Source organism: Piliocolobus tephrosceles, chromosome 11 (genome assembly GCF_002776525.5).
Source record: "Piliocolobus tephrosceles isolate RC106 chromosome 11, ASM277652v3, whole genome shotgun sequence".
NCBI lineage: Eukaryota > Metazoa > Chordata > Mammalia > Primates > Cercopithecidae > Piliocolobus > Piliocolobus tephrosceles.
Window position 1 is genome coordinate 2,216,767 of NC_045444.1, and position 23,523 is coordinate 2,240,289.

General features: G+C 38.4%; 1 protein-coding gene and 1 long non-coding RNA gene across 4 annotated transcripts in view; one reads left to right on the forward strand and one right to left on the reverse strand.

Annotated features, from left to right (window-relative positions):
* Positions 1-23,523, forward strand: part of EPB41L5 (erythrocyte membrane protein band 4.1 like 5) — a 168,903-nt gene that overhangs the window by 112,642 nt on the left and 32,738 nt on the right. For all 3 annotated transcript variants that reach the window (XM_026456079.1, XM_026456080.1, XM_026456081.1), the window contains exons 18-19: positions 3,263-3,360; positions 20,392-20,520. In XM_026456079.1, the coding sequence (XP_026311864.1) occupies positions 3,263-3,360; positions 20,392-20,520 (227 nt within the window). The remainder of the gene's footprint in view (positions 1-3,262; positions 3,361-20,391; positions 20,521-23,523) is intronic.
* Positions 1-23,523, reverse strand: part of LOC113225122 — a 46,216-nt gene that overhangs the window by 1,087 nt on the left and 21,606 nt on the right. The window contains exon 2 of the long non-coding RNA XR_003309760.2: positions 19,074-19,201. This is a non-coding gene — a long non-coding RNA (uncharacterized LOC113225122). The remainder of the gene's footprint in view (positions 1-19,073; positions 19,202-23,523) is intronic.

Genomic DNA, 23,523 nt, shown 5'->3' on the forward strand with positions numbered 1-23,523 from the left:
CTGGTACATCATGGTTTTTTATTGACATCTAACATGTTTAAATTTTGCTTGTTAGTCTCAGGTCAGATAAATAATAATTTAACTTATTACATTGGTAATTTCAAAGTAATTTGATTTTTTAAGGTAGTAGTCTGTTATTAGATTAAGAAAATATCCCCCATTACTATTTCTCATGTACTTTCTCTGTAGTAACTTATTTTGAATAGTCCAGTTTTGACAGCCTTTCCCTGGATTCCACTTCTTGTTAGCAACACTTGCTCTTATTCTCACTTATATGTGGGAGCTACACAGGGACATAAAGATGGGAACAGTAGACACTGGGTATTCCTAAAGGAGGGATGGAGTGGGAAAGGCTGAAAAACTTCCTATTGGGTGCTATGTTCACTATTTGGGAGATGAGATCAGTAGAAGCCCAAACCGTGGCACCACGTAATATACCCTTGTAACAAACCTGTACATGTACTCCCTGAATCTAAAATTAAAATTAGGTGGATGTGGTGGCCCGCACCTGCAGTCCCAGCTACTCAGGAGGCTGAGACATGAGAATTGCTTGAACCTGGGAGGCAGAGGTTGCAGTGAGCTGAGATTATGCCACTGAGCTCCAGCCTGGACCATAGAACAAGACTCTGTCTCAAAAGAAAAAAGAAAAAAAAAAAAAAAGAAAAGAAAAAATTAAGTTAAATTAAAATTAAAAAAAGAAATTTGCTTTTTGTTTCTAGAAAGAATTGAGACATGGCATAGCAAACCCAGCAGGATTTAGATTCAGCCAGAACCATGACTAGCTTAATGCAGAGTATTTCCAGGGTTAAAAATAAAAATAGTCTCCTTTAAAGAGATGGCAGTATTGATTTTATTTACATTCCATTTGATACCCGTTACACGAATTCACAAAGTTTAATTTTTCCAGTGCTGTAATAGTGTTGTATTAGTATCACTTATTGAGTACATACTTTTTGCAAAATATGTTAGCTTAGGATTTACATGGTAAAATGAACTAGGGATGCTTAGAAAAGAGCAAATGAAATATAACACTCCAAATATTTGGAAATCTGATATATCAAAGAATTAGTTTTATGGCACTTTATTGGTGAACCTTGGATGAGCAATTTGCAAGTATGGGGAAGCAGATTGTACATCAGTAAGGGGAAGTTTTTTAACTGTTTATGCTGTATAATAGAAATAGGTTCCTGGCCAAGCGCAGTGGCTCGCGCCTGTAATCCCAGCACTTTGGGAGGCCGAGGCAGGTGGAGCGCCTGAGGTCAGGAGTTCGAGACCAACCTGGCCAACATGGCGAAATCCAGTCTTTACTAAAAGTACAAAAATTAGCCAGGCATGGTGGCGGGCGCCTGTAATCCCAGCTACTTAGGAGGCTGAGGCAGGAGAATCACTTGAACCCTCTCGAGAGGCGGAGATTGCAGTGAGCCGAGATCGCACCACTGCATTCCAGCCTGGGCAAGAGTGAGACTCCATCTCAAAAAAATAAAAAATAAAAAAATTAAAAAGGTTCCTAAGAGTTAGTGAGCACCTCATTACAGAAAGTATTAAAGCAGAGCTTGAATGTTGTTGAGGTTGTGGCGGAGGAAATTCTTGCATAGTGTGGGGGTTTCATTCATGTGACCTACCCCATTCAGACTTACAACATTTGCTCAAAATCAATCAGTGAGAATAAGAACATTTTATGTTAAGAATTTAAGTTCATCAATTTTGATATCCAATTGTGTATTTTATTTTGGTTGTAATGTCAAAATCCTGATTCACATAGGTAAATAGTTACAAATGGTAACTAAAATAGCTTGTGCTGCATGGCAGGATGTTCATCGGACAAAAAAAATTTAGCAGAAAAAGGTTGAACAGCAACAAAAAGAGTATTCAGGATGGAGTAATTTAAAGCATAAGAAAACCAGGAGATGGCAATTAAGTAAATAGATAGGGAAGATTTTGAGAAGACCAGTGTTGAATTACTGGTTCTCAGCTTTGGTTGTACTTAAAATCACCTAGAGAGTTTAAAAAACTACCAGTTCCAGAATCCTACCTCAAAAGATTTTGTTGTAATTATTCTTGGGTGAGCCCTGGGAATGAGTGTTTCTTGAAAGCTCTCCAGCTGAATTTTTTTTTTTTTCCATTTTTAGAGACGGAGTCTCGCTCTGTCGCCCAGGCTGGAGTGCAGTGGCGAGATCTCAGCTCACTGCAAGCTCCGCCTCCCAGGTTCACGCCATTCTCCTGCCTCAGCCTCCCGAGTAGCTGGGACTACAGGCACCCACCACCATGACCGGCTAGTTTTTTGTATTTTTAGTAGAGATGGGGTTTCACTGTGTGAGCCGGGATGGGATGGTCTCGATCTCTTGACCTCGTGATCCGCCCGCCTCGGCCTCCCAAAGTGCTGGGATTACAGGCATGAGCCACCGCGCCCTGCCTCCAGCTGATTCTTAATGTGTAGCCAGGGCCTCCACTCAGTTAACTGATGGCCACTTTTAGAAGATCCCTTTGACCCAGAGGATATGATTTCAAAGTTTTCTCCTCTTTTCTTCTGATTATATAGAAATTATTAGACATTCAACATTTTTTGTCAAGTGACAGTGTAAAATTTTATGCTCACATCAAATTAATCTCTGCAAAATAAGATTATTTCAGGATAATTGTAAAAGTCTTCATTTAAAGATGAATTGTGTTTAATGTATCATCTTTTCAGTGGTTAGAGGACTTTGTAATGTATTTTGCCACTAGGAAGAACATTATGAAGACAAAATGCTTGTCTTACGTCACACCTGATGGTACCAATATATAATATGTTGAATCAGTGAATGAATGAATATATATTCTTCATCACTTTGTTCCACGTAAATTTAGTTTTAGGCAGTCAGGGTCAATGAACAAAGATGGCAAAGTGTCGAGGTTAGACATGAGCCTGGGTTGTGGTTCTGAACGAAAAGGATCATGTCACAAGTGTTCTGTGCCTTTTGAGTCTCTTGGCTAGGTAAATCTTAACCACACATGCTATGGAGAGTTCACATCTACTTGCTTTTTAGGAGTGCTGCAGATTTAGGGTGGTGTTTCTACTTAGGATTAACTCTTATTCAGATTAATGGACAGGTAACTGGTTGTGGAAAGAAAATACATTTATTTTGTGTTTATCTGGATTATTACTTTTAATTGATGATAACTGATGTTGAGAAACCACAACAAAACAAAACCATACTCTCACACAGCTAGCTGTGACAGCCTGGCAGACTGAGGGATTATTTTGCCTTTTTTTTTTCCCCAGCATTAAAAGACGCCTCAGAGAAGCTCAAACAGCTTGAGATGGAGAACAGTCCTTTGCTATCCCCTCGATCCAACATCGATGTTAACATAAACAGCCAGGTATTCAAATTTCCCCTGCGTATACCTGTTACACATCTCCAGAGCTCCCAGAAATCTTTTCTTTCCAAAGACAGTACTTTTTTCTTTGGCTGGGAAATCTGTGCTGATTTCTTATAAACCTGTTTTCTCATTTTAAAGGATGAAATCTGTAGATGTTCAGGAGGGAAGGGGGAAACTTGCACGGCAACATGAATTGTAAGGTGATTGCATGATTTTAAAAAAACACCACAGTCAAGATGACTGTTAAACCTTTTATTTTGATTCACCCATTCTAGTTGAAGGACTTGCTGAAGCCTTTGGAAATTACAGAAGGATTTGTTTTAAAGAGAGCTCCTCTGTGGTATAAACAAGAAAGAGAATAGAATTTCCAATGCTTTAACTTCATCTATCATTCCTTTCTCTCCCCTGTCCCCTTTAAATTTTTTTTGTTGTGGGGTGGGGAATACCTACCAGTTACACCAATCAAGCTTCAATTTATAGTTTGACTATGATTTTCTTATTTCTGTGTTAAATAACTTATAGGAAGAGCTAAAATAAATCAAATGAGATGGAAATTTTATAATTAATCATATCAGCTACCAGATGGCCCCACTAAATGGAAGAGTTGATTTTAGGTAATGATCTAGAAATGCCCTTTTTTTTCCTCTACATATAGACAACTGATAACATGGCCAAGATGAATTTTGTTTTTGTTTTAAAGAGAAAAGGAGAATAGCTGACTCACCGTATTCTTCCATCCTTGGATAACTAACTGGATTTTTTTTTTTTAATTATACTTTAAGTTCTATGGTACATGTGCACAACGTGCAGGTTTGTTACATATGTATACATGTGCCATGTTGGTGTGCTTCACCCATTAACTCATCAGCACCCATCAACTTGTCATTCACATCAGTTATAACTCCCAATGCCATCCCTTCCCCCACCCCCCTCCCCACAATAGGCCCTGGTGTGTAATGTTCCCCTTCCCGTGTCCAAGTGATCTCATTGTTCAATTCCCACCTATGAGTGAGAACATGCAGTATTTGGTTTTCTGTTCTTGCGATAGTTTGTTGAGAATGATGGTTTCCAGCTGCATCCATGTCCCTACAAAGGACACAAACTCATCCTTTTTTATGGCTGCATAGTATTCCATGGTGTATATGTGCCACATTTTCTTAATCCAGTCTGTCACTGATGGACATTTGGGTTGATTCCAAGTCTTTGCTATTGTGAATAGTGCCGCAGTAAACATACGTGTGCGTGTGTCTTTATTGCAGCATGATTTATAATCCTTTGGGTATATACCCAGTAATGGGATGGCTGGGTCATATGGTATTTCTAGTTCTAGATCCTTGAGGAATCACCAAACTATTTTCCATAATGGTTGAACTAGTTTATAATCCCACCAACAGTGTAAAAGTGTTCCTATTTCTCCACATCCTCTCCAGCACCTGTTGTTTCCTGACTTTTTAATGATCACCATTCTAACTGGTATGAGATGGTATCTCATTGTGGTTTTGATTTGCATTTCTCTGATGGCGAGTGATGATGAGCATTTTTTTCATGTGTCTGTTGGCTATATGAATGTCTTCTTTTGAGAAATGTCCGTTCATATCCTTTGCCCACTTTTTGATGGGGTTGTTTTTTTCTTGTAAATTTGTTTGAGTTGTTTGTAGGTTCTGGATATTAGCCCTTTGTCAGATGAGTAGATGGCAAAAATGTTCTCCCATTCTGTAGGTTGCCTGTTCACTCTGATGGTAGTTTCTTTGGCTGTGCAGAAGCTCTTTAGTTTAATTAGATCCCATTTGTCAATTTTGGCTCTTGTTGCCATTGCTTTTGGGGTTTTAGACATGAAGTCCTTGCCCATGCCTATGTCCTGAATGGTATTGCCTAGGTTTTCTTCTAGGGTTTTTATGGTATTAGCTCTAACATTTAAGTCTCTAATCCATCTTGAATTAATTTTCGTATAAGGAGTAAGGAAAGGATCCAGTTTCAGCTTTTTAATTATGGCTAGCCAGTTTTCCCAGCACCATTTATTAAATAGGGAATCCTTTCCCCATTTCTTGTTTTCATCAGGTTTATCAAAGATCAGATGGCTGTAGATGTGTGGTATTATTTCTGAGGACTCTGTTCTGTTCCATTGGTCTATATCTCTGTTTTGGTACCAGTACCATGCGTTTTGGTTACTGTAGCCTTGTAGTATAGTTTGAAGTCAGGTAGCATGATGCCTCCAGCTTTGTCCTTTTGACTTAGGATTGTCTTAGCAATGCGGGCTCTTTTTTGGTTCCGTATGAACTTTAAAGCAGTTTTTTCCAATTCTGTAAAGAAAGTCATTGGTAGCTTGATGGGGATGGCATTGAATCTATAAATTACCTTGGGCAGTATGGCCATTTTCACGATATTGATTCTTCCTATCCATGAGCATGGAATGTTCTTCCATTTGTTTGTGTCCTCTTTGATTTCACTGAGCAGTGGTTTGTAGTTCTCCTTGAAGAGGTCCTTTACATCCCTTGTAAGTTGGATTCTTAGGTATTTTATTCTCTTTGAAGCTATTGTCAATGGGAGTTCATTCATGATTTGGCTTTCTGTTTGTCTGTTATTGGTGTATAAGAATGCTTGTGATTTTTGCACATTGATTTTGTATGCTGAGACTTTGCTGAAGTTGCTTATCAGCTTAAGGAGATTTTGGGCTGAGACGATGGGGTTTTCTAAATATACAATCATGTCATTTGCAAACAGGGACAATTTGACTTCTTCTCTTCCTAATTGAATACCCTTGATTTCTTTCTCTTGCCTGATTGCCCTAGCCAGAACTTCCAACATTATGTTGAATAGGAGTGGTGAGAGAGGGCATCCCTGTCTTGTGCCAGTTTTCAAAGGGAATGCTTCCAGTTTTTGCCCATTCAGCATGATATTGGCTGTGGGTTTGTCATAAATAGCTCTTACTATTTTGAGGTACGTTCCATCAATACCGAATTTATTGAGAGTTTTTAGCACGAAGGGCTGTTGAATTTTGTCAAAGGCCTTTTCTGCATCTATTGAGATAATCATGTGGTTTTTGTCTTTGGTTCTGTTTATATGCTGGATTACGTTTATTGATTTGTGTATGTTGAACCAGCCTTGCATCCCAGGGATGAAGCCCACTTGATCGTGGTGGATAAGCTTTTTGATGTGCTGCTGAATCCGGTTTGCCAGTATTTTATTGAGGATTTTTGCATCGATGTTCATCAGGGATATTGGTCTAAAATTTTCTTTTTTTGTTGTATCTCTGCCAAGCTTTGGTATCAGGATGATGTTGGCCTCATAAAATGAGTTAGGGAGGATTCCCTCTTTTTCTATTGATTGGAATAGTTTCAGAAGGAATGGTACCAGCTCCTCCTTATACCTCTGGTAGAATTCGGCTGTGAATCCATCTGGTCCTGGACTTTTTTTGGTGGGTAGGCTATTTATTATTGCCTCAATTTCAGAGCCTGCTATTGGTCTATTCAGGGATTCAACTTCTTCCTGGTTGCGTCTTGGGAGAGTGTAAGTGTCCAGGAAATTATCAATTTCTTCTAGGTTTTCTAGTTTATTTGCATAGAGGTGTTTATACTATTCTCTGATGGTAGTTTGTATTTCTGTGGGGTTGATGGTGATATCCCCTTTATCGTTTTTATTGCGTCTATTTGATTCTTCTCTCTTTTCTTATTAGTCTTGCTAGCGGTCTATCAATTTTGTTGATCTTTTCAAAAAACCAGCTCCTGGATTCATTGATTTTTTTGGAAGATTTTTTTGCATCTCTATCTCCTTCAGTTCTGCTCTAATCTTAGTTATTTCGTGTCTTCTGCTAGCTTTCGAATGTGTTTGCTCTTGCTTCTCTAGTTCTTTTAATTGTGATGTTAGGGTGTCAATTTTAGATCTTTCCAGCTTTCTCTTGTGGGCATTTAGTGCTATAAATTTCCCTCTACACACTGCTTTAAATGTGTCCCAGATATTCTGGTATGTTGTGTCTTTGTTCCCATTGGTTTCAAAGAACATCTTTATTTCTGCCTTCCTTTCGTTATGTACCCGGTAGTCATTCAGGAGCAGATTGTTCAGTTTTCATGTATTTGAGTGGTTTTGATTGAGTTTCTTAGTCCTGAATTCTAGTTTGATTACACTGTGGTCTGAGAGACAGTTTGTTATGATTTCTGTTCTTTTACATTTTCTGAGGAGTGCTTTACTTCCAACTATGTGGTCAATTTTGGAATAAATGTGATGTGGTGCTGAGAAGTATATATATTCTGTTGATTTGGGATGGAGAGTTCTGTAGACGTCTGTTAGGTCTGCTTGGTGCAGAGTTGAGTTCAATTCCAGGATATCCTTGTTAACTTTCTGTCTCTTTGATCTGTCTAATGTTGACAGTGGGGTGTTGAAGTCTCCCATTATTATTGTATGGGAATCTAAGTCTCTTCGTAAGTCTCTAAGGACTTGCTTTATGAATTTGGGTGCTCCTGTATTGGGTGCATATATATTTAGGATAGTTAGCTCTTCCTGATGAATTGATCCCTTTACCATTATGTAATGGCCTTCTTTGTCTCTTTTGATCTTTAATGGTTTAAAGTCTGTTTTATCAGAGACTAGGATTGCAACCCTTGCTTTTTTTTGTTTTCCATTTGCTTGGTAGATCTTCCTCCATCCCTTTATTTTGAGCCTGTGTGTGTCTCTGCATGTGAGATGGGTCTCCTGAATACAGCAAACTGATTGGTCTTGACTCTTTATCCAATTTGACAGTCTGTATCTTTTAATTGGACCATTTAGTCCATTTACATTGAAGGTCAGTATTCTTATGTGTGAACTTGATCCTGTCATTGTGCTATTAGCTGGTTATTTTGCTCTTTAGTTGATGCAGTTTCTTCCTAGCCTTGATGTTCTTTACATTTTGGCATGTTTTTGCAATGGCTGATACCGGTTGTTCCTTTCCATGTTTAGTGCTTCCTTCAGGGTTTCTTGTAGGGCAGGCCTGGTGGTGACAAAATCTCTAAGCATTTGCATGTCTGTAAAGAATTTTATTTCTCCTTCACTTATGAAACTTAGTTTGGCTGGATATGAAATTCTGGGTTGAAAATTCTTTTCTTTAAGAATATTGAGTATTGGCCCTCACTCTCTTCTGGCTTGTAGAGTTTCTGCCGAGAGATCTGCTGTTAGTCTGATGGGCTTCCCGTTGTGGGTAACCTGACTTTTCTCTCTGGCTGCCCTTAACATTTTTTCCGTCATTTCAGCTTTGGTGAATCTGACAATTATGTGTCTGGAGTTGCTCTTCTCGAGGAATATCTTTGTGGCATTCTCTGTATTTCATGAATTTGAATGTTGGCCTGCCTTACTAGGTTGGAGATGTTCTCCTGGATGATATCCTGCAGAGTGTTTTACAACTTGGTTCCATTTTCCCCCTCACTTTCAGGCACACCAATCAGATGTAGATTTGGTCTTTTCACATAATCCCATATTTCTTGGAAGCTTTGTTCATTTCTTTTTCCTTTTTCTCTAGACTTCTCTTCTCACTTCATTTCATTCGATCTTCAATCGTTGATACTTTTTCTTCCAGTTGATCGAGTTGGTTACTGAAGCTTGTGCATCTGTCACGTAATTCTTGTGTCATGGTTTTTATTTCTATCAGTTTGTTTATGGCCTTCTCTGCATTGATTATTCTAGTTATCCATTCTTCCATTCTTTTTTCAAGATTTTTAGTTTCTTTGCGCAGGGTATGTAGTTCCTCCTTTAGCTCTGAGAAGTTTGATCGACTGAAGCCTTCTTCTCTCAACTCATCAAAGTCATTCTTTGTCCAGCTTTGATCTGTTGCTGGCGAGGAGCTGCGTTCCTTTGGAGGGGGAGATGTGCTCTGATTTTTTGAATTTCCAGCTTTTCTGCCCTGCTTTTCCCCCATCTTTGTGGTTTTATCTGCCTTTGGTCTTTGATGATGGTGACGTACTGATGGAGTTTTGGTGTGGGTGTCCTTTCTGTTTGTTTGTTTTCCTTCTAACAGTCAGGACCCTCAGCTGCAGGTTTGTTGAGTTTGCTAGAGGTCCACTCCAGACCCTGTTTGCCTGGGTATCAGCAGCGGAGGCTGCAGAAGATAGAATATTGCTGAACAGCGAGTGTTGCTGTCTGATTTTTGCTCTGGAAACTTCATTTCAGAGATGTGCCCAGCCGTGTGAGGTGTTGGTCTGCACCTAGTAGGGTATATCTCCCAGTTAGGTTACTCAAGGATCACGGACGCACTTGAACATGCAGTCTGTCCGTTCTCAGATCTCAACCTCCATGCTGGGAGACACACTACTCTCTTCAAAGCTGTCAGACAGGATCATTTGCCACTAACTGGAATTTCTTTAGAGACCAGTATAGAGTAGAAAGTGATTTTCTTCTGTCTTGTATTGTCATTATTAAAACTGTCTTTCTGGATCCAAGCCCTTTCTTCCCCCCTTTCTTTCTTATATATTTTTTCTTAGAAATAGCTGTTAGAAGGCGATTCAGTTTCAGAAAAGCTTTCCATTTTCTTGACTTTTCAGTATTCTATCCCACTTGTCTGTTTGCTTTCATGGTGTCAGTTTTTAAATATATCTCTGTAATGTAGGGGAATGCAGGGCCAGAGACAGACGGATAAATAGAAAACTTTAGATAAAAGCTGTAGTTGATTAATAACTAGTGGAAATTTGTGGAAGACTGCAATGACCCTAAAGAATGAAGTCCGGTAAAACTTGGGGGTAGGGAGGAGTGGGGGGCGGGGATTGTTGGCTGTGCTCAGAGTTCATGGAAATCTGTTGAACAGCTACTTGTTTCTTTTGTAAAATGTCCTGCGTATCTTGCTATAATGTAACTGATCCTCTGAGGCAGAGTGTCTACTGCATTAGTTTTGAAGCCTTGAAAAGATGAGGAGGAGTGTGGGTTCAGGATAGGAGAGTAAAGGAGCACTTTAGGTGAAGGACAGTGTGCCATCAAGGAACATTTGGGGGATCACATAGCTAGGAAGAATAACAATATTCAGTGAGGGTTTACTCTATGCCAGACAAGAATAGAAGGAAGGAGGGAGATGGAGCAAGGTGGGCAAATATAACCCTCCAGTGATCATCCCCACTGCAGGAACACCAAATTAAATAGCTCTCCATACAAGAAAGCACCTTCATAAGAACCAGAAATCACGTGAACCATCATAGTACCTGGTTTTAACATTATACCAAGGAAAGAGGCACTGAAGAGGGTAGGAAAGACAGTCTTGAATTGCTGATGCCACCCCTCCCCTATGGAGGAGGGTGGCACTGAGAGAGAATCTGTGCTTGGGGAGGGAGAGCACAGTGACTATGGCACTTTGTATTGGAACTCAGTGTTGGTCTGTCAGAATGGAAAGCAACACAGGGCAGAATTTCGCTGGTGCCCACAGAGGCTGCATTTAGAACAATCCTAGCCAGAGAAGAATCATCCATCCCAGCAACTGGAACCCGAGTTCCAGCTAGCCCACTGCTGTGGGCAGAAGTGCTGTAGGGTCCTAAATAAATTGAAAGATAGTCTAGGCCACAAGGACTACAGTTCCTGGGCACATCCCGGTACCGTGCTGGGCTCAGAGCCAGTGGACTTGGGGTACACGTGACCCAGAAAGATACTAGCTGGAGTAGCCAAAGGAATGCTTGCATCATGCTCTCCCAGTCCCAGGCAGTGCAGTTTACTTCTTCCACTTAAGGAAAGGTGAGGGAAGAGTAAAGAAGGCTTTGTCTTGTAGCTTGGATACCAGTGTAGCCACAATAAAATAAAGCACCAAGCAGAGTCCTAAAGCCTCCATTTCAGGCCCTACCTCCCAATTACATTTCTAGACATACCATGGGCTGGAAGGGAACCTGCTGTCTTGAGGGAAAGGCCCCAGTCCTGGCAGAATCTGTCACCTGCTGACGAAAGAACCCTTGGGTCAGTGGTTTCCACGCAGTACTTGCCACAGGCCTTGGGCAAGACCTGGTACCATGATGGCTTCAGATGTGACCCAGGGCATTTTCAGCTGTGGTGGCCATGGGGAGAGACACCTTCTGCTTGACGAAAGGAGAGGGAAGAATAAAAAGAACTTTGTCTTGCAACTTGGGTAACAGCTCAGTCATGGTAAAATAAGGTACTAAGTAGATTCCTACAGTTCCCAACTCCAGGCCATAGCTCCTTAGACGGCATTTCTGAACCAACCCTGAGCCAGAAGGGAACCTGCGGTCCCAAAGAGAAGGGCACAAGTCTGGCTAGATTCACCACTTGCTGACGAAAGAAACTGGGCCTTGAATAACCATCAGTGTTGGCCAGGCAGTAGTCACCACATACCTTGGGTGAGACCCAGTACTGTACTGGCTTCAGGTCTGACTCAGCACAGTGTCAGTGGGTAGCCATGGGGGTGCCTGTGTCATTTCTCCCCCAACTCCATGCAACTCACCGAGAAGAGAGAGACTGTATGGGAGAAAGTGAGGAAAGAGAACAAGAGACTCTGGCAGGTAATCCAGGGAATTCTCCCGGATCTTACCCAAGACCACCAAGGCTGTATCTCAACAAGTCTGCAAGAAGTCACAGCCTTACTGGGCATGGGGTTCCCCCTAATGCAGATATGGCTGAAGTGTCCAAAAACTTATATCACAATATTCAATTCCCTTTGAATAACTAGAATGCCTTCTCAAGACTGATGGGTACAAAAAGCCCAGACTGCAGAGATTATAATAAATATCCAACTCTTTAATGCCAAGACATCAACAAGCATCCAAGATCATCCAGGAAAACATGACCTCACCAAACAAACTAAATAAGGCACCAGTGACCAGTCCCAGATTGACAGAGAGAGATATGTGACCTTTCAGGCAGATAATTCAAATAGCTGTTTTGAGGAAACTCAGGGAAATTCAAGATAACAGAAAAGAATGCAGAATCCTATCAGATACATTTAACAAAGGGATTGAAATAATTTTTAAAAATCAGCAGGAATCCTAGAGCTGAAAAATTCAGTTGACGTAGTGAAGAATGCATCAGAGTCTCTCAACCACAGAATTGATCAAGCAGAAGAAAGAATTAGTGAGCTTGAAGACAGGCTGTTTGGAAATACAGTCAGAGGAGACAAAATAAGAAAAAAATGAAGCATTCCTAGAAAATCTAGAATGTATTTTCAGAAGGACAAATCGAAGAGTCATTGGCCTTAAAGAGGAGGTAAAGAGATGTGATAGAAAGTTTATTCAAAGGGATAATAACAGAGAACCTCCCAAACCTAGAGAAGGATACCAATATTCAAGTACAAGGAGGATATAGAACGTCAAACAGACGTAACCCAAATAGGACCACCTCAAGATATTGAATAATCAAACTCCCAAATGTCAATGTTAAATCAAGGATCCTAAAAATAGCAAAATAAAAGAAACAAAGAATATACAAGGGTGCTTCAGTACGTCTGGAAGCAGACTTTTCAGCAGAAACCTTACAGGCCAGGACAGAGTGGCATGACATATTTAAAGTGAAGTAAAAATTTTTATCCTAAAATAGTATATCCATGTTTGAAGATATCCTTCAAACATGAAGGAGAAATACCTTCCCAGACAAACAAAAGCTGAGGGATTTCACCAGACCTGTCTTATAAGAAATGCTGAAGGAAGTTCTTCAGGCTGAAAGGAAAAGATGTTAATGAACAATAAGATAATCATCTGAAGGTACACAACTCACTGGTAATGGTATGCACACTAACAAATACAGAATATTATAACACTGAAATTGTTGTGTATAAACTACTCATATCTTGAGTAGAAAGGCTAAAAGACTATCAAAAATATAACTATAACAACTTTTCTAGACATAATATAATAAGCTATAAATAGAAACAAGAAGTTTAAAAGTGGGGGGTGGGTGTGGTTTGAAGTTAAAGTATAGAGTTTTTATTTTCTCTTTGCTTGTTAATTTTTTTTTTTTTGCTATCAGTGTTGTCATCAGTTTAAAATAACATGTTACAAGATGATATTTGCAAGCCTCATGGTAACCTCAAATCAAAAAGCCTACAACAGTTGCACAAAGAAATAAAAAGCAAGAAGTTTAAACATACCACCAGAGAAAAGCACCCTTCACAAAAAGGCAGGCAGGCAAGAAGGAAGAGAAGACCACAAAACAAGCAGAAAACAGGTAACTAAGTGGCAGCAGTAAATCCTTACTTAATAATAATATTGAATGTAAATGAACTAAACTCTCCAATCAAAACACAGAGTGGCTAAATGGATTTAAAAAAAAAAAAAAAAAAAAAGCCCCAGCGATCAGCTGCCTACAAGGTGCACATTTTACCTCTAAAGACACCTAAAGACTGAAAATAAAGGGATGGAAAAAGATATTCCATGCAAATGGAAACCAAAAAAGAATAGGTTATTTATATTAGATAAAATTGATTCTGAGACAAAAACCATAAAAAGAGAGACAAAGAAGGTCATTATATATTGATAAATGGTCAATTCAGCAAAAGGATATAACATTATAAATAATATATGCACCTAAAACTGGAGCACCCAGATATATAGAGCAAATATTATCAGAGCTACAGAGAGATACACCTCAATACAATTGTAGCTGGAGAATTCACCCCACATTCAGCAAAGGATAGATAATCCAGAAAAATTAACTAAAAAAGTTGGATTTAATCAGTAGAGACCAATGGACCTAATAGAACATTTTATCTAGTGGCAACAGAATATACATTCTTGTCCTCAGCACACAGATTATTCTCAAGGATAGACCATATGTTAGGTCACAAGTCTTGAACATTCAAAAAAACAAATCATTTCCAGTATCTTCTCTGGCCACATGGAATAAACCTAGAAATCAATAACAGAGAAACTTTGGAAACTATACAAACACATGGAAATAAAACAGTATGCTTCCAAATGACCAGTGGGTCAATGAAGAAGTAAGGAAATTTTTTAATTTCTTGAAACAAATGAAAATGAAAACAAAACATACTAAAATCTATGGGATGCAGCAAAAGCAATACTGAAGGAAGTTTATAGCAATAAGGGCCTACGTCACAAAAGTAGAACAACTTCAGATAAACAGCCTAATGATGCATCTTAAGGAACTAGAAAAGCAAGAGCAAACTAAACCCAAAATTAATAGAAGAAAAGAAATAATAAAGATCAGAGCAGAAATAAATGAAATTGAAATGAAGGAAATACAAAAGATCAATGAAACAAAAAGTTGTTTGGTGAAAAGATAAAATGGACAAACCTTTGGCCAGATTAAGAGAAAAAGAGAGAAGACTCAATTAAATAAAATTGTAGATGAAAAAGGAGACTTATAACTGATACTGCAAAAATTGAAGGATCATTAGATTAGTATGAGCAACTATATGCCAATAAATTGGAAAACATTGAAGAAATGGATGAATTCCTAGACACGTGCAGCCTACCAGGACTCATCCAAGAAGAAATCCAAAACCTGAATAGACCAATAACAAGTAACAAGATCGAAGCTGTAATAAAAAGACTCCCAGCAAAGAAAAGCCCAGGACCCGATGGCTTCACTGCTGAATTTTACCAAATATTTAAAGGAGAACTAATACCTGTCCTACTCAAACTGTTCCAAAAAATAGAGGAGGAAAGAATATTTCCAAATTCATTCTATGAGATCAGTATTACTCTGATAACAAAACCAGACAAAGATACCTCAAAAAAGGAAAACTACAGACCAGTATCTCTGATGCATATTGATGCAAAAATCTTCAATAAAATACTAGCAAACTGAATTCAACAACATATTAAAAAGATAAGTCATCATGTCCAAGTGGGATTTATCCCAGGATGTAATAAGGATGGGTTAGCATATGTAAATCAGTCAAGGTGATACCTTATATCAGCAGAATGAAGGACAAAAACCATATGATCATTGCAACTGATGCTGAAAAAGCATTTGATAAAGTTCAATATCCCTTTGTGATTAAAAAAACAAACTCTAAAAAAACTGGGTATAGATGGAATATACCTCAACACACTAAAAGTCATGTTATGACAGACCCACAGCTAGTATCATACTTGAAAGCCTCCTTTAAGATCTGGAAAAAGGCAGGGATGCCCACTTTCACCGCTGTTATTCAGTGTAGTACTGGAAGACCTAGCTAGAGCAATCAGACAAGAGAATGAAATAAAGGGCATCTAAATTGGAAAGGAAGAATTCAGATTATCATCAGATGATATTATTTTATATTTGGAAAAACCTCAAGAACAGGAAAAACAGAACTGATAAATTCAGTAAAGTTGCAGGATACAGATCAACATACAAAAATCAGTGGCATTTCTATATGCCAACAGCAAACAAACTGAAGAAAAAATCAGGAAAGTAATCCCATTTACAATAGCCACAAAGAAAATGAAATATCTAAGAATAAAAATAATCAAAGAAGTGAAAGATTTCTACAATGAAAACTATAAATAACGGTATGCGATATCAACGAGGACACAAAATTTGAAAGATACTCTATGTTCATGGAATAGAAGAGTCAGTATTGATAAAATGTCCATACTCCCTAAAGCAGTTTGCCAATTCAATTTAATCCCTATCAAAATACCAATGATATTCTTCACAGAAGTAGAAAAAAATTCTAAAATTTATATGGAACCCCAAAACACTCAGAATAGCCAAAGCTGTCCTGAGAAAAAAGAAAAAAACTGGAGAACTCATAGTACCTGACTTCAAATTATACTACAGAGCTATAGTTACCAAAACTCATGGTATTAGCATAAAAACAGACACACAGACCAATGTAACAGAATAGAGAAGCCAGAAATAAATCCATACATCTGCAGTGAACTTACTTTTGACGAAGGTACCAAGAACATACACTGGAGAAAGGACAGTCTCCTTCAATAAATGGTGCTAGGGAAACTGGATTTCCATATGCAGAAGAATGAAACTTGACTTCTATCTCTGGCCATATACAAAAATCAAAACGGATTAAAGACTTAAATCTAAGACCTCAAACTATGAAACTACTAAAAGAAAATATTGGAGAAACTCTCCAAAACATTGATCTGTGCAAAGATTTCTTGAATAATATCCCAAAAGCATAGGCGACCAAAGCAAAAATAGACAAATGAGATCACATCAAGTTAAAAATTTCCTGCACAGCAAAGGAAACAATCAACAAAGTGAAGAGATGACCCACAGAATAGTAGAAAATATCTGCAAATTACCCATCTGACAATGGACTAATAACCAGAATATATAAGGAGCTCAGACAACTCAATAGGAAAAAAAAATCTAATAATCTGATTTTAAAATGGGCAAAAAATCTGAATAGACATTTCTCAAAAGAAGACATACAAATGGCAAACAAGTTTATGAAAAGGTGCTCAATATCACTGATCATCAGAGAAATGCTAACCAAAATTACAGTGAGATATCATCTCACCCCAGTTATAATGGCTTTTATCCAAAAGACAGGCAATAATGAACGCTGATGAGGATGTGGAGCGAAAGGAACCCTTGTACACTGTTGGTGGGAATGTAAATTAGTACAGCAAGGACAGAGTGCCTCAGAAACCCAAAAATGGAACTATTATATGATCTAGCAGTCCCACTGCTAGATGTATGCCCAAAAGAAAGGAAATCAGTATATCGAAGAGGTATCTGCACTCCCATGTTTATTGCAGCACTGTCCACAACAGCCAAAATTTGGAATCAACCTAAATATCTATCAGCAGATGAATGGATGAAGAAAATCTGGTACATACACACAATGAAGTACTATTTGGCCATAAAAAAGAATGAGATCCTATCATCTGCAACAACCTGGATGGAACTGGAGGACATTATGTTAAGAGAAGCCAGACACAGAAAGACAAACTTCGTATGTTCTCACTCATTTGTGGGAGCCAAAAACAAAGAATTAAACTTGTGGAGCTAGAGAGTAGATTGATGGATACCAGTTGGGAAGGGTAGTATGGAGGCTGTGGGGGAAAGTGGGTATGGTTAATGAGTACAAAAGTATAGTTAGAGTGATAGAATGGGTAAGCTCTAGCATGGATGAGATCTAGCATTTGATAGCATAACAGGGTGACTACAGTCAATAACTTACTGTACATTTAAAAATAAGTAAAAGTATAATTGGAATGTTTGTACACAAAGAAATGATAAATGTTTCAGATGATGAATACTCCATTTACCCTGATGTGATTGTTACACATTGTATGCCTGTATCTACATATCTTATGTACCCCATAAATATATACAAGTACTATGTACCCATAAAAATTAAAAAAAAATAAGATTTTTTTAAAGAACAGAAGGAAGAATTCAGTATTGTACTACTAATAAAGGACATCTGACTACCTTGCCTTAACTCTAGTCAACTTGAGTAGAGGTTGAGTCCCCGATCCGAAAATTTAAAATTCAAAATGATCCAGAATCTAATACATTTTGAGCACTGATGTGATGCTCAAAGGACATGCTCATTGGAGCATTTTTTATTTTGGATTTTCGTATTAGGAATGCTCAACCAGTAAGTATAAGGCATATATCCCAAAATCTGAAAAAATACAAAATCTGAAATACTTTTAGTCTCAAGCACTTTGGAAAAGGGATGCACAACCTGTACTGTGAAAAAATGGATTGATGTTTTATTAATGTGATGCATTTTTAATAAAGGTTGATTTCTCTACCTCTGCTATCAACAGTTGTTGTTTGCTTAAGGAATGCAAATTAATCTTAACGTCAGCCTGACTAAAGTAATTTTAGGAAGAAAACCTACTGAAAATAAAATGCATCATTCTAAAGTAAAGCATGATTTGTTGGTTGACTTGCCCTAAGAACTGAGAATGTCTTAGCCAGCAACCTTAAGATTACTTAAGACTCAGACTATCACATCCGGCCTGCATTATGCAGGATTTATACAGTCACCTGACATGCCTTATGTACTGTTGGTTCAGTTCTAAAAATGTGTTTATTGTCTACTTTTTGTAAGATAAAATAATAAATACTGTGTGGAATTCACAGACTAATGACAAGTTCTTGGCCCTCAGGAAACTTTAGCCCTGTCTAAATCCCACAGAAGTTAATATTGCAAATGGCCATCTCTAGTGACCACTTTTTTTCCCAGGTCTCTTATGCTAAATGAATTTTCAGATGATAACAGCTGGGAAGTACAGTTTTTGAAAGACAAAATCAGGATCCATGAAGACTTGGATAGATTGGAATGACAGACTGGGTTTAAGAACATAGACTTTGACAAATCGTCGTAAGTACAAGACTAGGGTAGGGGACTAGAATATTACAGCAGCATGTATTTTAAAAGAATATGTAAATGAAGTATGAATCAGCTACAAAAGAGCTATATTGTATTAACTCAGGGTTCAAAAGGGGAGGTTTAACTATTTTTTTTCATTTCTGGATAGCACTCTAAAAATGATATAGAAAAGTGGCAGTTTGAGAAGAGAAGGATCTGTATGGCAAAGGGTCTTGAAACTAAGTTACAACTTGGGAGTACTAGCTAGATGATTGCCATGCAGAAATCTCAGGAGGGAGCCTGTTAACCATCTTTAGATATATGAAGAGCTATTATGTGAAAGAGGAATTAATGTGACTTGCTTTTTAAAGGCCTCAGAGAAGAGTTAAGGTCAGTGAATATGTTAGAGGTATGCAGATTTGACCTTAACACAGGAAAGTGTTTCCTAATAGTCATCTGACCAAGGAAGTAGCACGTTCTCCAATGTGTGACGTTTCTTAGGCTCAGACTAAAAATTACCCACCTCTTGAAGTATTTTGGTGGTTGGACAGACTGTTCCTTCCAACTTTGAGATGCCATGATTCTAGGAGTTGTCAAGATTCTTCTTTCTTCATCCCTCCTCCTCTCTGCAACTTAGTCTCTCTGCTTTCTCTTTAAATACAAAAAAAAAAAAAAAAAACAGGTAAAAATATACATATATAATTTACCATCTTTATCATTTTTAAGTGTATCATTCAGTGGTAATAAATACATTTATATTATTTATTTGTCTCCTTCATTATCCCCTTCCAGACTTTGGTTTTCTCTTGACCTATGTCTTTGAAATCCTTTAGGATTTATGCCATATCAAGATCTATAGATTTTTCGATTACTTTCCTCTCCTTAATTACCTGAGGCAATCCAGAATGTTCTTTATCTTCAAATTTTATTTCAGGAATCAGTTTTTCTTGTTCTTTGATGAGCAGTAATTTTGTTTTTTTTGTTTTGTTTTTGAGAGGGAGTCTTGCTCTGTCGCCCAGGCTGGAGTGCAGTGGCCGGATCTCAGCTCACTGCAAGCTCCGCCTCCCTGGTTTATGCCATTCTCCTGCCTCAGCCTCCCGGGTAGCTCGGACTACAGGCACCCACCACCTCGCCCGGCTAGTTTTTTGTATTTTTTAGTAGAGACGGGTTTTCACCGTGTTAGCCAGGATGGTCTCGATCTTCTGACCTCGTGATCCGCCCGTCTCGGCCTCCCAAAGTGCTGGGATTACAGGCTTGAGCCACCGCGCCCGGCCCAGTAATTTGTTTTAAAAGCATAAAGGAACAGAATCTCAACTGCACTCAGCGAGGACAGTGGGTACAATTAAGGCATATGTGACCTTTAGCAACGAGTATTTTTGAGCTAAAAGATGAAAAGTAGGGCATGAAGACTATTCTCTTGACCAGAGGTTGGCAGATTATTTCAGTAAAGAACCAGATAGTAAATATTTTAGTCTTTGAGAACCTCGTAGTCTCTTTCACAGCTACTTAGCTCTGCCAATTGTAGCATGAAAGCAGCACAGAGGAATGAATATGGCTGAACTCCAGTAAACTGTGTTTATACAACAGGTGGTTGGCCAGATTTGCCCTTTGGGTTATAGTTTGCTACAATTTTAGGTTAGGCCCTACAGAGGCCATTCCCTTTAAATCCGGAGCTCTTCATAGGTAGATGATTGTTAAGAGTTGCTTATGTCTGAAATAAGATATGGCTGCTTAAGACACATGATTTCCTGATTGAAGATGAGCTCTCATCAGTCTGTTTCCTATTTCCATATAACTATAATGCATCACAGTTGATTACAGTATATTTTTAAAATATCTAGGAAGAAGTGGTGAAGTTGACTGAGAAATGCCTTAATAATGTCATTGAGAGCCCAGGATTGAATGCCATGAGAGTTCCTCCTGACTTCAAGAGTAACATTTTGAAGGCTCAAGTAGAAGCAGTGCATAAGGTAAGCTGCCTTTGGTAGACAGCCCTGATGAAGTGAAAAGAGTGTGGGATGTAGAAAGTTGCCTTCCCCAACTCTCAATTCTAATCAAGCTAGTTTAAGGGCGCAGTCAGGGGGTTAAAAAATAAGAGTAAAGATGCTCAGGGGGATATGAAGGCTAAAAAAGCCAAATTTGTATAGAAGTGAGCCTTCAATTTTTGCCACTTTGATAGCCAGAAAGCCTTGTGATTTTTAAAGGCTTATTTCAGTATTAAATCTATGATTCTAGGTCTGTCTTTATCCATCCACTATTCCCCACAACCCATCTACCCTCAATTTGGCAATATGTTTATGTAATTAGCAAAAAGAGTGAGGTACAAGCTGAAGAGTTGGCTGTGACATGGTGAAGGATGGAGTGAGTAGGGACCAGCTCCCATGAGGGATGCGGCAGCCTTGCTCTCAAAATCAGCTTTTCCTTGGCTCTCCGTGACTTTCAAACTTACATTCTGTCCTAAAACCAGGACAGAAGCCTGCCTCACTAAGTCAGTTGTCAACTAGGATTTCAAATTCACCTGTTATTGAGAAGATGCACTTTACCCATCCTGTCCTCAGGTACAAGCCTTGAAGAGACCTGAGTGGACTTTAGGAATAGTGTTCATGTTCTTTATCCATTTTCTCCCCAAAATATAAATATAAAACATTTACATATAAAATAAATATAAAATATAATAGTATTGACTCTAGAATCTTATTTCTATTCTACCACTTACTAGCTTTGTGACTTGGGCAAGTTAGTTAATTTCTGTGAACCTCAGTTTAATTTTGTATAAAATAGGATAATGGTAGTACTTACCTTAAGGTGGGTTGTAAAGGTGAAATAAGATAATTAAAGGACATGGAATAGTGCCTGGCACATAATGAGCATTTAGAAAGTGTTGACCCTTGATAGTTACAGTAGCGGTAGTAGTAATAGTTATCATTTGCTATGGTCTGAATGGTTGCATCACCCCTCAAAATTTTGTATGTTGAAACCTAATCCCCAAAGCCATGGTATTAACACATGGGGCCTTTGGCAGAGCCCCCAAGAGTGGGCTTAGTGCTTTTATAAAAGAGGCTGGAGGGAACTTGTGTAACCTTTCGGTCATGTGAGGATGCAGTGAGAAGGCGCCATCTGTGAGGAATGGACCCTCACCAGACACCAAATCTGCCAGTGCCATAATCTTTGGTTTCTCAGCCCCCTCAACTGCAAGGAATAAATATTTGTTATTCATAGGCCACCCAGATTATGTTGTTTTGTTAGAGCAGCTTGAATGGACTAAGAAATCATTACCTTATATTTCAGTTATCATTTTTGATCTTTCTTGACTTGAAGAAGAGAGAAATAACATGAGTTGCCTAAAGTAAAGGGATTTGATTTTACAGTGAAAAGACCTTCTCATGAAGAGAAATCCAGGACCAAATACCTTCACTGTGAAATCTACTAAACATTCATAGAAGAAAGATTAGCAATTCTGCACAAAGTTCTTCAAAAAGAGGAACACTTCCCAGTTCATTTTATGAGACTAGTGTCACCCCAATAACAAAACCAGAAAAAAAATGACAAGAAACCACAGACCAGTACTCCTCATGAACATTAACTTAAAAGTTCTTAACAAGATATACTCAGCAGTTTATAAGTAGGATCATACATCATGACCAAGTATGGTTTATCGTGGGGAAAATGTTGGTTTATCATTCAAAACCCAAGATAGTTCACCCTATTAAAAAATACATAAAATTGTCTCAATTCACGTAGAAAAGGCATTTCACAAAATACAACACCTGTTCATGATAAAAACTCTCAACAAACTAGCAAGAGAATGGAGCTCCTTCAGCTTGATAAAGAGCATTTAAGAAAAAATCTACAATATCATAATTAATGATGAAAGGCATGTCCACTGAAATAGCTAAAATTAAACACTGACCATCCCTGTGTTGGTGATGATGGGAGTTCCTGCGGTGCACGTACTTTGCTAGTAAGAACATAAAATGGTATAAACACTTGAAAAGAGTTTGGCGATGCATTAAGCATACACATATCATCTAACCCAGCAATTACATTCTTAGATATTTGTCCAAGAGAAATCAAAACTCAGGTTAACACAGATGTTAGTACATGAATGTTCCTAGCAGCTTTATACGAAATACTTAAAAACTGGAAAAAAATCCAAATGTTCATCGAAAACAGATAATTGTGATGTATCTATACAATGAAATGTCTCTCTGAATAAAAAGGAATGAATTAATGACTTATACAACAACGTGAGTGAATCTCAAAGACATCTCCATGCTGCTCTACAGAAGCAGACGCAAAGGATAGGTACTGTGATTCCAATTATGTGAAACTGTATAAAGTATAGATCATCATTTACCTCGAATAAGGGTTTTTTTCACGGGATTATGTGGGAAGCCTCAAGGGAATATTGAGGTGGGGAGTAGGGGAGATAGTGGAAATGTTATATTATGTTGGTTAAACACTTATATGCCATTTTAAAAAAACTATTGAACTGTACTTTAAAAAAAAAAATGGGTGCATTATTGATGCCAGGTGTGGTGGCTCATGCCTGTAATCCCACCACTTTGGGAGGCCACACAGGTGGATCACTTGACATCAGGAGTTCAAGACCAGCCTGACCAACATGATGAAACCCTGTCTCTACTAAAAATGCAAAAATTAGCCAGGTGTGGTGGTGCACACGTGTAAAATAAATAAAACATGGGTGCATTATTGAGAACCATCTAGTAAGATCGTATGAATTTGTATACAAAATAAAAAATGAATCTTTTTTTTTTTTTTTTTTTGAGGCGGAGTCTCGCTCTGTCGCCCAGACTGGAGTGCAATGGCCGGATCTCAGCTCACTGCAAGCTCTGCCTTCCGGGTTTCCGCCATTCTCCTGCCTCAGCCTCCCGAGTAGCTGGGACTACAGGCGCCCGCCACCGGGCCCGGCTAGTTTTGTGTATTTTTTAGTAGAGACGGGGTTTCACCAT